The following is a 16,871-nucleotide window of genomic DNA, read 5'->3' on the forward strand; positions in this document are numbered from 1 at the left end:
AGATTTGTGGGGGGGGGGGGGTGGGAAGGAGGAGAAACAAACATAATAAGTGGGTAAGATGGTAACAATTGTTAGACTTATAAGTATCACCCGAACAATTAATCATATTGATAAACCAAATTCACGCCTCCAGAGCGGAAGTATGACACAACCGAAAAGCCTCATGGACCTGACGCAGTTCATCATGCAACCTCTTCGACCACTTTCCATCGATACAAAAACGACTAATAAAACTATCAAGCGTATCAAGACAAGACAAAAAATCAGAAAAAACACGACCACGTATATCTGCCAAACGAGCGTCTGCCGCCCGCAAGCTAGGATTCACATTTCTCAATTGAGCAAGCACAGTATCAACTTGAGACTGGAACTCCGTGGCCTCTCGAAGGGCCGCATCACGAGAATCGACAATAGATTTTGCCCTTTAGCGGAAAAAAAATTCCATCAGATTTCAATAAATCGAAAAAGGTTGCAAGCTAAAAAAATAAAAAAAGGCTCTAGACTAACCTTATAATTAGCTCCAACAAAGGAACACGTCCCTGGAGACCGGACGAATGCGGATCGCTGCCAGGAGGATCTCCAGGAGCCGAAGGACTATCCTTCCCCGGAGGTCCTGGAGCACCCGAAGCATCCGAAGTAACGCTTGCCAAGCTCTCCACACAGTTCCGGAGTTCTACCACCACCCCGTCCGATTGTTGGGGCGTCTTGATGTCCTCCTCCTCCACCTCCTCCTCCTCCTCCTCCTCCCGATTTGGCACCGACAGGACTAGCAGATGGCATTCCGCTTGAAGAAGATTGATCGCCCGAACCAACGGCTCCACCGGATGGTCCGGCAGGCCCACCAACGGGAGGATCCGTGTCACCACCCACTGTAGAACCTGCTTCGGTAGTTTCGCTAAGTTACAATGAGCCAAAAGAACATCCCGCGGGCAAAACAATTAAAAATTAAAAATTAAAAATTAAAAAAACTTACCCCCCGGGAAACAAGTGTCCGTGCAAGTATGGCCCTTAGGAGGGTAAACTCCCCGATGAACAGAATACATTCACACAAAAGAACAAGCATGTGTAGGAGTCCCATGAGGGGAGTACTGTCGCACAGCATACGTGACAGTAGGTTACTACGTATGTTACAACTGTGGACTTATGGCAACGGATAGGTGGCGTGACAACTTGTCCTATGCGTTGCTTCTGTATAAAGGTAGATGATCTAGTAACCTATCAATACATCATCGTTCACCTCTTTTCTAGACCAGTCGCTAGTGTTTTATGACAGACATCAGAATACGCAAGGCCTTACAGTACCCAGCGGGACATCTTAAACGAGAACATAAATGACCAGGAACTCCGTGAGGCCTAAACCGAACAGGCCAAAGCGAAGGATCATCATCATCTAAGAGGGCAGGCGACATATCGGTGCAGGAGGTGGGGTGGTGTTTGGGGAAATAGCCAGTGCTAAGCGATAATTCTGTAGCGTTTTAAACTGATGATATTGTAAACCGGATTCCCTTGACTTGATGATTGATGATACCCTCAAGTCTTCGCAGAATCAAGCCCTATTTATACATGTTGGAACCTATGCCAAGGCCCGCTCTCTAATACTAACTGATACAACGGTAATAGAATAAGATAACGCTCCCGAAGATAACCCAGATAGAAAAGCGCCCCCGCATAGTTCCGTCCTCCATTCTAATTCCGACACGTAACCATGAACCTTGCAATTGCCAGTCATCAGGTTGTACCATACTATTATCCTAGACCTACTTCTCTAAGTAGAACAGCCTACAGCCGTAAGCCCCGCTTCCTATTCTATTTCGGGTGAGACACCCAACAGTAAGCGTGCCGTCATAATAGTATGGGCCTAGCGTGGTGACACCGCGTGCCCCCACACTACCCGATACCTTTCTATGCTTGTCCTTCCGTTACCCGACCGGCCTTGCATCACAACCCGTCACTCGTATTTCTCACTGTCCTAAGCCTGTAGAACAGTGCTTCCGTAGTTCCTGTAACACTACTCCCCCTTCCTAGATGTCGCCCTCGACCGTTAAAACCCTTTCTATGATAAAAACCCTGTGGGAAAAGTCATAGAGTAGGGAAAGGTATCGAGCTTAGTCTCGCCTGTTCCGTTGTCGTTTATGAGCCCGGTCATTGTCGATCGCTGGGCCTTGACTTCGCGTATGGGGTCGTGTGTTCGAGGTTGGCTGGAAGTTCTCGTCTGCCAATGCCTCCTGTGGCTCGGGTGCTGCCAGTCGCTTTCGTGTATTCTGTTTTCTGGTGGGATCCGGGTCCTCACGATAGGGTCGCAGCAATATCTCGTGAAAGACGTCATGAACCTTCCATTCTACCGGAAGCTCAAGGCGGTAAGCCCGATTGCCCACCACTGCCGACACTGTGAATGGCCCTGTAAACCTGTCTGACCACTTGGAGTACCCTCCAAGGTTCCGAGTATCCAGCAAGACTCTCTGACCGATAGTGAACCGCTGTGCTGCCGGTCCTGGCTTTGACGCCATCCTGTCGAAAGTCTTCTGTAGCGTATCTCTCGCTAGCTTGTGAGTCGTGATGATCTCGTCCAAGTAGTTGTTCCCGTTGGCATCTAATCGTTCGATCTCTGCATCCGTAGGCCAGTCCGTTCGGGGGTGGAAGCCATAGTTGCAGTAGAACGGTGATTGCCCCGTCGACGTATGCTTCGCATTGTTGTAGGCGTATTCACAGATAGGTAACAGGTCCTTCCATTTCTTGCCTGTCCCTGCCGTATATGCCCGGAGATAACCTTCCATATGCTGGTTGGTTCGTTCTGTCTGGCCATCGGTCTGCGGGTGGAATGAGGTGGAGAGTCTCCTACGAATCCCCAATCTTTCCGTGATTGCCGTCCAGAATGCTGATACGAACTGTGTTCCTCTGTCCGAGACGATGCTCCTAGGAAGTCCGTGGAAACGCCAGATGTCTTTGACAAATGCGTTAGCGGTCTGTTCCGCATTGATTCCCGTCATTGGGATGAAGTGAGCCATCTTCGTAAAACGGTCCACGACTACCAATACGTTACCGAATCCTGATTTCTCCTTAGGTAATTCTACTACGAAGTCCATCGAGATATCAGTCCAAGGTGTGGTGGCTAACTCTAGGGGTTGAGGGAGTGACAAGTGTCTCCGACGTTGCTTGGCTGTCTGGCATACATCGCAAGTCTTGACGAAATTGGCTACATCCGTGGACATTCCTGGCCACCAGTAGTTCCTATCAATCAACTCGAGGGTTTTAACCCTTCCTAGATGCCCCGCTACGGGTCGATCATGATGTTCCTCAATGACCTGCTTGATCGCGTAGCCCGGTACTACCCATCGACCATCGTGGGTGGGGTCATTCGAATCGGGACTCCATTCAGCGGCAGGCTCTACTTTTACGATAGCAGCCTCCGGTGGTCCGAAGATCTCAAGGTTTGAATCAGGGAGGTGTTCATCCGGAACCATCCTCCGAACCCATCGTCTTTCCTGTTCATACCAACCCTGTAGTGGCTGAGGCAGCTCTACGCTTAGTATGTTGTACCACTGATCCAACTGATTCCATTCCTCGTCGGGTTTGCCAATCACTTCGGACCCAGTTTCTACGCTGGTCCGTGATTTTCTGACAAACTGTTCTGCGCTGAGTAGCTGTTTTACGGGCTGCTCACGCATTACTCCCCCTTCCATTGCGAACTCCGGACGCCTTGTAAGTGCATCTGGCTTCCGTTCTTTTCGCCTGGTCGGTAATGGATCTTGAAGCGAAAAGGTGCTATCTTCTCGGCCCATCTGGCTTGTCTTCTCGACAACTTCTTGGTCGTTGTGAAATACTGCAGGTTTTGGTGATCCGAATGTATCTGGATAGGGATGTCCGTCCCTTCCAGCCAATGTCTCCAAGTCAAGAGAGCAGAAACTATTGCGAGCATCTCCTTGTCGTAGATCTCATAGTTAACCTCTGCCTCGTTGAACTTGCGAGAGTGGTAAGCTACCGGATGTAGAATACCGTCCTCGAACACCTGAGAGAGTACTGCGGCCTCGGCCCAGTCACTCGCATCAGTCTCCACGATTGCTTCGCGGTGTTCGTCATAGTGTCGGAGTATTGGAGCAGACGTAAATCTCCTCTTGAGCTCGTCGAACGCATCCTGCTGTTCCCTGCCCCATTTCCATACGGAACCTTTCTTCAGGAGGTCGGTCATAGGTCTGCACACCTCAGAGTATCGGTGGATAAACCGTCTTAGGAAATTGGCGAACCCGAGAAAGCACTGAAGTTCCTTGACTTTGGTTGGAGCTAACCAACCTTCGATCGCCTGGACTTTCTTTGGTGATACTCGGTTCCCTTTTCCTGATAGTATAAATCCCAGGAATTCTACCTCCTGTTGATACCATTCCGTTTTCTCGAGGTTTCCGTATAGATGGTGTCGTCGCAGTCGCTCCAAAACTTCTCGTACAAGAGTCGTATTCTCTTCTCTAGTCTATGAATACATTAAGATGTCATCCAAGTAGACTACTACGCCCTGATCTAGAAGATCCTTGAATATGGTATTGACCATGACCTGAAACGACGCAGGAGCATTGGTCAAGCCGAAAGGCATTACCCTATATTCGAAGAGGCCGTATTTCGTTCGGAAAGCGGTTTTCCATTCTTCGCCCTTAGCAATCCTAATCAGATTATAGCCATTTTTCAGGTCTATCTTCGTGAAGTAGAGTGCTCCCTTCGTTGCGTCGGCCAGCTCGTTCATGTGTGGCAGTGGATAACGGTTCTTGATTGTGATTCCATTCAAGCCACGAAAGTCGACACATAACCGAAGCTTACCATTAGCTTTCGGAACGAACAGGACGGGTGCCGCTGCTGGGCTAGTGGAGGGGACTACTTTGCCGGAGGGCAAGTTCTCGTCCAAATACTCCCGGAGTGCCTTATCCTCAGGTGGGGAGAGCGAATAGATTGGTCCCCACGGCGGCTGCTTTCCTTCCATAAGAGGATGTTAAGGAAAATGGCTAGTGCTAAGCGATAATTCTGTAGCGTTTAAACTGATGATATTGTAAACCGGATTCCCTTGACTTGATGGTTGATGATACCCTCAAGTCTTCGCAGAATCAAGCCCTATTTATACATGTTGGAACCTATGCCAAGGCCCGCTTTCTAATACTAACTGACACAACAATAATAGAATAAGATAATACTCCCGAAGATAACCCAGATAGAAAAGTGCCCCCGCATAGTTCCGTTCTCCATTCTAATTCCGACACGTAACCATGAACCTTGCAATTGCCAGTCATCGGGCTGTACCATACTATTATCCTAGACCTACTTCTCTAAGTAGAACAGCCTACAGCCGTAAGCCCCGCTTCCTATTCTATTCCGGGTGAGACACCCAATAGTAAGCGTGCCGTCATAACAGTATAGTACTAGTGTGGTAACACCGCATGCCCCCACACTACCCGGTACCTTTCTATGCTTGTCCTTCCGTTACCCGACCGTCCTCGCATCACAATCCGTCACTCGTATTCCTCACTGTCTTAAGTATTTAGAGCAGTGTTCCGTAGTTCCTGTAACAGAGGAATGGTATGGTCCCATTCAGAGTGATCAGGTAGTCGAGCGGCTCCTTCCTTGGAGAATACGTCGGCATATTCCTGAAACTCCACCGGTATAGCACTAACGAGAGCCTCGTTTACCGATGCTCTTGCCCAGAAGGGGTGTTGCTCGATCGTCATTTGCTTCTTGGGTGACGCCCTCAACAGCCTGATGACCAGCTCTTCTGGGTCTTGGTCGTATATGTCTTCGACTGATACGAAACATCTATTGACTATACAGTTGTTACTATGGAAGCTAACACTGTTGCGTCCCCAATGGATGGTTGGTTGATGCTCCTTGAGCCATCGATGTGGTATGACGAGGTCTTCTCCTGCAAACGAGCCAACCTCACAGGTAATAGCCCTATCTAGGTGGTTGCCGATGCGGAGGGTAAGAGGTTGGGTGATGTGGGTGCCGGAGTTGGGCATAGGGGTACCATCGGCCTGTCTGATGATGAGAGGCTTTGGTCGAGGTTGAGTGGGTATTTTCGCACGGTGGATACAGTCCCAGGACATGATCCAGTCCTCTGTCCCACTGTCTAAAAGTGCATTGACTGTTGCGACATGTTTGGTGCTAGTTGCGGGGTGGTCCCACGAGATCTCGATCTCGAGACGAGTTTCTTGTGTGTTGGAAGACATGTTTGTATGTTGGTTTGGTAAAAGGTTGCTTATTGGTTTCTTGGATGTCGGTTTCGATGATTTTTTCTTCGTTGAGCGCGTGGTGAGGGGGTTTATATAGAGAGTTCGAGTGTTTGATGAAGATCATGGTACAACACTTACGCGCCAGGCGTTTCGGGGTGTAACCCCATCCTCAGAGTGTGTGTAAAGAGAATTGAATTTTCCGCGCGTGTAGCAAAACAAATATAAGAAAAAATCCCATAGCCAACCGATAAGAATAACCGTAATACATCAAAACCTTGTAAATGACAAAAAGAAAGAAACCGTAACGCAGTATAAAACACCGAAAAAATAGAAATACCCAATCAATTTTGATCCTCCAAAGTTGTAATCCTTGCCCTAAATGCCTCATTCTGGGGGCCCAATTTTCGCTTCTTTTCACCCTCCCTTCCATGGTCCTTTCCTCCGGAAGGATACCGTTTCCTCTTCAGGTCGGTTAACCTGACCTTACTCGTCGCCACGCAATCTTTCGCGAAGTGGTTATCTCTACCACAACGAAAACACTTTCCTTCCTTTTGCCACTTTTCCTTTTCGTCCTTGGTGACACCTAAGTCATCCGAGGCCTTGGAATTGTGTGCTGGCACGGAGAAAGTTTTCCGAGGTGCGGGGTTGCGCGATTTTCGCCGTTCCGACTTCTCCTCACGAGGTTTCACGACATCTTTGCCACGTAAGATTTCCTTCCGGGCTTTTACCTCGTGATCCTTACGTCCGACCTTCCTAACCCAGGCTAGCCATTCCGCGAAATCTTCTGGTTCCTCGATCGCGTTCGAGAGCCGCTGTTCCAGCGAGGAGTTTATTCCTGTTAGGATCATGGATTTCATTACGATGGGTCCGACCTTCGCGTCCCATTCCAGATTCTGCATCTCATTGATGTAGTCATCGATCATGCCAGTTTGACGGAGCTTATCCATCTTCTGTTTGGCTTGTTCTTGACTTGTTCGATTGCCGTACTGAATCCGTAATTCGTTTTTGAAATTCTCCCATGTTCCGATGCTGGGGTCTACCGATAGTCGCTCCACGAAGTTTCGCCAGAATTTTGCCGCACTCCCGGTAAGTTCGAGGGATGCCCACAGGATCTTAGTTTGGTCGTCCCACCGGACTTTCCTCTGAAGTTCAATTAAGACTTCCATTTGGTCGATCCAGTGTCGTACGTCTTCGTCGGCTTTTCCGGAGAAGGGGATTTTTGCCTGTTTTGGCGTGTCTCCCAGGGTGGCGCGAGGGGGATGCATGAGATCTACCTCTTGCTGCCTGTTACGGCGTCTTCGCTCCTCCCGTCTTCTCTGTCTTCGTTCGCGTGCTCGACGATCGTCCTCTGAATCGGAGGAGCTGGATGAATCTGAGGGGGATGGGCCTCGTGGTTTTGCGTGGTTTCCGCCGTTGCCGTTATTGCCATTGCCTCCCCTGCCTCCTTGTTTACTTTGCTGGCTCCTTGCCTCGGAGCGAGAGGGTACGGGGGGTTGGCTCCCTGATCCTTGCGGTCTCTCTCCGGAATTGCTAGGGGGGTTCTGAGGGGGTTGGGGGGGTACTACGCCTCCGCCTCCTGAGCCTTCGGGGGCTGCTGCCGTTCTATTGGCTGCTACCCGCATCTGCTCAATAATCTCCTCCAGGTTCTTCTTCGTTCCTGCGAACTGGCCTTCCATCGCAGCTTGCCTGTCCCGTTCCATCCTCTCGAGGGCAGCCATAACCTCCGCGGGTATCTGCACAGGGCTATCTTTCGGGAGTTGCTGAACGAAGTTGGTCAGCGCATTTATGTGCTGATCCTGTCGCTCCTGCCTTTCCTGATGCGCCTTAGTAGCTTCCACGATCTGCCCAAGGACTTGGCCGAGGTTGCTGGTAGCGGTGGTGGATTCCGCTCGTAGCTGAGCCATGACCTGGTTGAGCTGATTGTCGCGTTCGGCTTTGTCCCCAGCGAACTTGCCGTGGAGGTCCTCGACGATCTTGTTGGTGTACTCCTGCTGCTGCCGGGTGAGTTCCCTGAGTATGGGGATATCTCGCACGTGCATGCTGAGTTCCTCGATTCCGCGGCTGAGCTGTTGTACCACGGGGGCTCCTTGTCGCTGGACTTCTTGCCCAATAAGGTCACCAAAAGGGTTCTCCACCCGCCGTTCTTCTACGTCCATGTTGGTATCCTCGTCGTCGTCCATTACCCGAGGCACCGAGGGCCTCTGAGTAGAGGATCTCTCTCTGATTGGGGTGACGTAGGGGGAGAACTCCCGGTGGTCTATCTGCCGCCTCCTCGCCTGCCCATAGGATTCTTCCTGCCTCGTCGATGTGAAGAGGGAGCCTATCGGCACATCTCTCTCTTTCCTGTGGCGCCTCTTCGCTTGGGTCTCTAATATACCTCGATCTCTCAAGGCGATTGAACTCTCCATGTTGTAGTCTTCCTCCGACCGTTGCTGATGAGCCCTTGACATTGCTAAGTTGCTCGAGTTTGAGCTGTGGATGCCTTCTGCACCAGGGTTGAGCAATGAACCAGGGGGCTGGATGGGCAAGTCCGAAAGACCGTTGGGAGAGAGTGATCTTGATTGGGAAGAGTTCTGGGTAGTTGAGGATTTCGGGATCGTACTCCTCGAAGGTAGCGGCGGTTCCTGCTTCTGCGAAGAAACCTGAGTAGTGAAGGTATCCGCAGTATAGATGTTCGGCGCTTCCTCTTCGAACGATGAAGGATGTAGCGCAAAGGTAGTCGTTGATGGCTGCTGTTGCCGCTCGGGGGTGCATATAGTACCTTGGTCTTTTCTAATAGACTAAGCGCTTATTCTTCTACTGAGAGCACGGTGACTATCCGCCACTAAGCAAAATACTCAGAGTATTGGTTTAAGCGAGTAGTTGTCTTATCGAGACTTTGGTAGTGTATGCGATAGGTAAAGAGTAAAGTTAGGGATAAGGTACAATATAGTGTTAAGGAAAATGGCTAGTGCTAAGCGATAATTCTGTAGCGTTTAAACTGATGATATTGTAAACCGGATTCCCTTGACTTGATGGTTGATGATACCCTCAAGTCTTCGCAGAATCAAGCCCTATTTATACATGTTGGAACCTATGCCAAGGCCCGCTTTCTAATACTAACTGACACAACAATAATAGAATAAGATAATACTCCCGAAGATAACCCAGATAGAAAAGTGCCCCCGCATAGTTCCGTTCTCCATTCTAATTCCGACACGTAACCATGAACCTTGCAATTGCCAGTCATCGGGCTGTACCATACTATTATCCTAGACCTACTTCTCTAAGTAGAACAGCCTACAGCCGTAAGCCCCGCTTCCTATTCTATTCCGGGTGAGACACCCAATAGTAAGCGTGCCGTCATAACAGTATAGTACTAGTGTGGTAACACCGCATGCCCCCACACTACCCGGTACCTTTCTATGCTTGTCCTTCCGTTACCCGACCGTCCTCGCATCACAATCCGTCACTCGTATTCCTCACTGTCTTAAGTATTTAGAGCAGTGTTCCGTAGTTCCTGTAACAGAGGAATGGTATGGTCCCATTCAGAGTGATCAGGTAGTCGAGCGGCTCCTTCCTTGGAGAATACGTCGGCATATTCCTGAAACTCCACCGGTATAGCACTAACGAGAGCCTCGTTTACCGATGCTCTTGCCCAGAAGGGGTGTTGCTCGATCGTCATTTGCTTCTTGGGTGACGCCCTCAACAGCCTGATGACCAGCTCTTCTGGGTCTTGGTCGTATATGTCTTCGACTGATACGAAACATCTATTGACTATACAGTTGTTACTATGGAAGCTAACACTGTTGCGTCCCCAATGGATGGTTGGTTGATGCTCCTTGAGCCATCGATGTGGTATGACGAGGTCTTCTCCTGCAAACGAGCCAACCTCACAGGTAATAGCCCTATCTAGGTGGTTGCCGATGCGGAGGGTAAGAGGTTGGGTGATGTGGGTGCCGGAGTTGGGCATAGGGGTACCATCGGCCTGTCTGATGATGAGAGGCTTTGGTCGAGGTTGAGTGGGTATTTTCGCACGGTGGATACAGTCCCAGGACATGATCCAGTCCTCTGTCCCACTGTCTAAAAGTGCATTGACTGTTGCGACATGTTTGGTGCTAGTTGCAGGGTGGTCCCACGAGATCTCGATCTCGAGACGAGTTTCTTGTGTGTTGGAAGACATGTTTGTATGTTGGTTTGGTAAAAGGTTGCTTATTGGTTTCTTGGATGTCGGTTTCGATGATTTTTTCTTCGTTGAGCGCGTGGTGAGGGGGTTTATATAGAGAGTTCGAGTGTTTGATGAAGATCATGGTACAACACTTACGCGCCAGGCGTTTCGGGGTGTAACCCTATCCTCAGAGTGTGTGTAAAGAGAATTGAATTTTCCGCGCGTGTAGCAAAACAAATATAAGAAAAAATCCCATAGCCAACCGATAAGAATAACCGTAATACATCAAAACCTTGTAAATGACAAAAAGAAAGAAACCGTAACGCAGTATAAAACACCGAAAAAATAGAAATACCCAATCAATTTTGATCCTCCAAAGTTGTAATCCTTGCCCTAAATGCCTCATTCTGGGGGCCCAATTTTCGCTTCTTTTCACCCTCCCTTCCATGGTCCTTTCCTCTGGAAGGGTACCGTTTCCTCTTCGGGTCGGTTAACCTGACCTTACTCGTCGCCACGCAATCTTTCGCGAAGTGGTTATCTCTACCACAACGGAAACACTTTCCTTCCTTTTGCCACTTCTCTTTTTCGTCCTTGGTGACACCTAAGTCATCCGAGGCCTTGGAGTTGTGTACTGGCGCGGAGAAAGTTTTCCGAGGTGCGGGATTGCGCGATTTTCGCCGTTCCGACTTCTCCTCGCGAGGTTTCACGACATCCTTGCCACGTAAGATTTCTTTCCGGGCCTTCACCTCGTGATCCTTACGTCCGACCTTCCTAACCCAGGCTAGCCATTCCGCGAAATCTTCTGGTTCCTCGATCGCGTTCGAGAGGCGCTGTTCCAGCGAGGAGTTTATTCCTGTTAGGATCATGGATTTCATTACGATGGGTCCGACCTTCGCGTCCCATTCCAGATTCTGCATTTCGTTGATGTAGTCATCGATCATGCCAGTTTGACGGAGCTTATCCATCTTCTGCTTGGCCTGTTCCTGACTGGTCCGATTGCCGTACTGAATCCGTAATTCGTTTTTGAAATTTTCCCATGTCCCGATGCTGGGGTCAACTCATAGCCATTCCACGAAGTTTCGCCAGAATTTTGCCGCACTTCCGGTAAGTTCCAGGGATGCCCACAGGATCTTGGTCTGGTCGTCCCACCGGACTTTCCTCTGAAGTTCAATTAAGACTTCCATTTGGTCGATCCAGTGCCGTACGTCTTCGTCGGCTTTCCCGGAGGAGGGGATTTTTGCCTGTTTTGGCGTATCTCCCAGGGTGGCGCGAGGGGGGTGCATGAGATCGACCTCTTGCTGCCTGTTACGGCGTCCTCGCTCCTCCCGTCTTCTCTGCCTTCGTTCGCGTGCTCGACGATCGTCCTCTGAATCGGAGGAGCTGGATGAGTCTGAGGTGGATGGGTCTCGTGGTCTTGCGCGGTTTCCGCCGTTGCCGTTATTGCCATTGCTTCCCCTGCCTCCTTGTTCACTTTGCTGGCTTCTTGCCTCGGAGCGAGGGGGTACGGGGGGTTGGCTCCCTGATCCTTCCGGTCTCTCTCCGGAATTGCTAGGGGGGTTCTGAGGGGGTTGGGGGGGTACTACACCTCCGCCTCCTGAGCCTTCGGGGGCTGCTGCCGTTCTATTGGCTGCTACCCGCATCTGCTCAATTATTTCCTCCAGGTTCTTCTTCGTACCTGCGAACTGGTCTTCCATCGCAGCTTGTCTGTCCCGTTCCATCCTTTCGAGGGCAGCCATAACCTCCGCGGGTATCTGCACAGGGCCATCTTTCGGGAGTTGCTGAACGAAGTTGGTCAGCGCATTTATGTGCTGATCCTGTCGCTCCTGCCTTTCCTGATGCGCCCTAGTAGCTTCCACGATCTGCACAAGGACTTGGCCGAGGTTGCTGGTAGCGGCGGTGGATTCTGCCCGTAGCTGAGCCATGACCTGGTTGAGCTGATTGTCGCGTTCGGCTCTGTCCCCAGCGAACTTGGCATGGAGGTCCTCGACGATCTTGTTGGTATACTCCTGCTGCTGCCGGGTGAGTTCCCTGAGTATGGGGATATCCTGCACGTGCATGCTGAGTTCCTTGATTCCGCGGCTGAGCTGTTGTACCACGGGGGCCCCTTGTCGCTGGACCTCTTGCCCAATAAGGTCACCAAAAGGGTTCTCCACTCGTCGTTCCTCTACGTCCATATTGGTATCCTCGTCGTCGTCCATTACCCGAGGCACCGAGGGCCTGTGAGTAGAAGATCTCTCTCTGATTGGGGTGACGTATGGGGAGAACTCCCGGTGATCTACCTGCCGCCTCCTCGCCTGCCCATAGGATTCTTCCTGCCTTGTCGATGTGAAGAGGGAGCCTATCGGCACATCTCTCTCTTTCCTGTGGCGCCTCTTCGCCTGGGTTTCCAATATACCTTGATCTCTCAAGGCGATTGAATTCTCCATGTTGTAGTCTTCCTCCGACCGTTGCTGATGAGCCCTTGACATCGCTAAGCTGCTCGAGTTTGAGCTGTGGTTGCCTTCTGCACCAGGGTTGAGCGATAAACCAGGGGGCTGGGTGAGCAAGTCCGAAAGACCGTTGGGAGAGAGTGATCTTGATTGGGAAGAGTTCTGGGTAGTTGAGGATTTCGGGGTCGTGTTCATCAAAGGTAATGGTAGTTCCTGCTTCTGCGAAGAAACCTGTATAGTGGAGGTATCCGCAGTACAGATGTTCGGCGCTTCCTCTTCGTACGATGAAGGATGTAGCGCAAAGGTAGTTGTTGATGGCTGCTGTTGCTGCTCGGAGGTGCATATAGTACTTTGGTCTTTCTAATAGGCTAAGCGCTTATTCTTCTACTGAGAGCACGGTGACTATCCGCCACTAAGCAAAATACTCAGAGTATTGGTTTAAGCGAGTAGCTGTCTTATCGAGACTTCTGGTAGTGTATGCGATAGGTAAAGAGTAAAAGTTTAGGGATAAGGTACAATATAGTGTTTGATTATTATGCTTTTTACAGTGAGACTATTTGATGCCTCTACCCACATCAAAAAAGTGCAAAAGCGTTTAACAAAATAACTCCTGATCTTTGTTCTTAAAGTTCTCTTAGGTCCTCGGTGATTACAATAGTGTATGATGATAGCAGCAAATCTGCATCGCACTATGAATACCCCCGTGCTGACTTTTCATCATCTTCGGCTACCTCGTTACAATACCCTTACTCGGTTGGCCATTCAGGCTTGTTCCTTTCACGTGATATTGTCGACCGGATTGCACCCGACTGATGATTGATGATACCCTCAAGTCTTCGGAGAATCGAGCCCTATTTATACATGTTGGAACCTATGCCAAGGCCCGCTCTCTAATACTAACTGATACAACGGTAATAGAATAAGATAAAGCTCCCGAAGATAACCCAGATAGAAAAGCGCCCCCGCATAGTTCCGTCCTCCATTCTAATTCCGACACGTAACCATGAACCTTGCAATTGCCAGTCATCAGGTTGTACCATACTATTATCCTAGACCTACTTCTCTAAGTAGAACAGCCTACAGCCGTAAGCCCCGCTTCCTATTCTATTTCGGGTGAGACACCCAACAGTAAGCGTGCCGTCATAATAGTATGGGCCTAGCGTGGTGACACCGCGTGCCCCCACACTACCCGATACCTTTCTATGCTTGTCCTTCCGTTACCCGACCGGCCTTGCATCACAACCCGTCACTCGTATTTCTCACTGTCCTAAGCCTGTAGAACAGTGCTTCCGTAGTTCCTGTAACAGGGGGAGTGCGAATAAAAGAATTCTCTTGAAAAAATACTGATAAATGATAAATGTTAGAAAGGGGGAAGAGGAGATGTACTCAGAAAAAAGACAAGTGGCATGATTGCCGTTTCGTTTTTCCTTGCGGTACATCACCGCCCCCCCCCCCCCCCCAAATCCACTGTATTCCCGCGGGTCACATACTGAATATTGGGGGGGCCTAACTACCGCCAAGACTTCACTCATAGTCTTTACATACCACCAACAGTACCAAAAGCAATTAACTCTTTGAGCAGACCTTTCCAGAGAGTTAGCCTCCACCCCCCCCCCCTCCTCTAGAGTCTTTGCGGGGCATTCCAGTAATAGTTAACTTATACTTGATCATAATTCAGGGTTAAATATCAAACGGAGATATGGTGCGCCCAGTCTGAAAGTGACATATGCTCCTTTGGAAATGGAACAATATTGGCCCTCTTAGCCAATCAAAAAGAAAAATGGATGAAAAGATTTTTTTCTAGAAAGTATTTGGGAGCAGACTCTATCAGACAGATCTTTGGTATTATGCTTAGTTAAAAAGGTATATAGCTTATACACGTATACCATTTGCTGTCGTCTTTATTCTCAGCCGCATCATACTAGTAATGCACTGTGCACCTCCCACCCAGAGGTATCTCATCTCCTCAACTCTGCACCCCCCCCCCCGGGGGGTCCTAGAAGAACCCATGATTCTATTCCCGCAGCACGCACATCCGGTAGCCATTCCTTCGCTCTTCGCAGAAATATCTGAGACATATTAGGCCCGACGGCGTGGTTATATTCAGGAAATCTAGCTATCTATAGACTGTGGAGATACTAAAATAGGCATAGGAGGTGCCTTCACAGCAAAGAGGTTCACGGAGTGAGGATTAGGTTTACTACTGAGTAAAAATTGGCTGCCAGCTCCCGATCGTGAAAACACACGAAGGAATGTTATTAAACTATGTACTCTACACTTACATAAAGTACCGGAACTAGCCTTTCCAACCCCAGCTGTACCCTTGGAATCAATATCCACCATCCCCTACGTTCGATCCCGAGTGATAGTCCATGACGCATCCCCGTCCCACCCCCCAGCTCTGATGGTGATCCGACTATACATATTCTATCCTGAGGCATGGGGCATGGATTCACCGATATCTCAGGGCTTTGTCCTCATACCTACCCGCAGGATCCGCTGCCTGCCGCACCACTGGTTCGTCGGGACCGGGGAATTGTCTTCCCTTGGCATGATCTTCTGCCCACCAACGCGGTGGTTCAGATTGAAAAAGGCTACGAGCCAGCCGAAGAGTATTATATTCCAGAAGGCGGTGATGACGCCCCGCTGTTGCCTGTGGCCCTGACTTGACACTCTTCCGACTACGCCCGAATCCATATAGTGAAGGGAACCAAGCACCAAACCAGGCGCCTTGTCCAGGAATACAGTGAATCAACCCAACCAGGCGCCGGGTCCAACACCGAATCCACTGAATCCACTTAACCCAGGGAAGCCAGAGAATCCAGAAATCCAGCAATTCCAGTGAGTCTTGCGAATCCAGGGAATCCAGAAATCTACCAAGTCCAGGGAAACCACCCAACCACTAGGCGCCAAAATGTACAGCGCCATGCCATAAGTCGTGGGAAGGCGCGAGGTCGCAACGCCTGAACACAAAATATTTCACCACCACCGATGGCGCCCAGAGACCATGTACCCCGCCAGACAGCTAGGAGGGAATGACCAGCCTCCCTGCTATGGCAAAAAACTGGAGTCTTACAACTCTGGTTGGAGGAGAATAGGGTAGATGTTCTGGAGGACTGGCTTGCCTATTCTATCCTATTGAACATGTTTGGGTACACCTCAAGAAGCTTTACCATCAACAGTACCCCCATTTGGCATATGGTACTAGATCACCTTAGGTATTAAAGCCCCTCGTGGAGGAAGGTCTAATTCATTGCTGGGAACCGTTACCTGATGATTTATTGGTAGCTAGTTGAGAGCATGCCTAGGAGAATAGAGCTGTTATAAAGGCAAGGGGTTGGTACACAAGATATTAAATGTCAAATTATTTTTATTTAGCTACTATTTAACAACTATACAAAAACCAGCTCTCCAAAGGATCAATTGTGGTTGCTGGGTGGGTAGTCGTGGTGGCCCGGGAGGTTGCTACGCCGCGCCTTCTCATGATTTATAGCCTAGAACTATACATTTAATCTTTGAATTTTGCTGAGTCCGGCAAGCCGGTGAGTCAAGGAAAACCAGCGAATCCATTCAATCCAGCCAATCCAGCCAATCCAGTGGGTGAGGTCGCGAATACGGTGAGTCAAGCAAGCACCGAACCCGGCGAATCCAGCGCGTACATTCATAATTTTTGTCTAGTACCCCCAGTCCTTCCGTGCACCCCCAGGCGGTATCCCCAAGGCCCCCGCGCATGCTATAGCCCTCGTACACCCGTCGCTGTGCTTCCGTGCATGGGGTCCTGGACAGTGCTCCCGTGCTGTCTAAGTAAAAATGATCATGCATCATTGGTTGCTTTGGTTGCTACCCACGGCGTTGATTATAAAAATTCAAGTCACTTAACTGCCTCGTCCTCGTCCTACTTTTTCAACACTTGCAGAACATCCCAGAACGAGTGATAGTTCATGCGCCACTGCCCAACGTACCGGGTGTGCACGTAAAATACAGAGACAACCCCCCCCCACCGGGTCCCATTTTTCATGTATTGGTTGATTCTAATGTCGGTAGGGGGCTGGCTAGCTATATAGTCACGGGGTCGGACAGCTGTCATTAAAC

The 16,871-nt window shown here is 49.8% G+C and overlaps 1 protein-coding gene across 1 annotated transcript; it reads right to left on the bottom strand.

Annotated features, from left to right (window-relative positions):
- Window positions 1–497: 497 nt before the first annotated feature.
- On the bottom strand, window positions 498–1,043 carry LAJ45_06169 (uncharacterized protein; the record flags this gene model as incomplete). The annotated part of the gene is made up of 2 exons (XM_046115736.1): window positions 498–895; window positions 974–1,043. The coding sequence occupies 2 exons, from the start codon at window positions 1,041–1,043 to the stop codon at window positions 498–500; spliced, it is 468 nt and encodes a 155-aa protein (XP_045970845.1).
- Window positions 1,044–16,871: the final 15,828 nt, after the last annotated feature.

The sequence above is a fragment of the Morchella importuna genome, assembly GCF_003444635.1.
Source record: "Morchella importuna strain M04M26 chromosome Unknown Morimp01GS018, whole genome shotgun sequence".
Lineage (NCBI taxonomy): Eukaryota > Fungi > Ascomycota > Pezizomycetes > Pezizales > Morchellaceae > Morchella > Morchella importuna.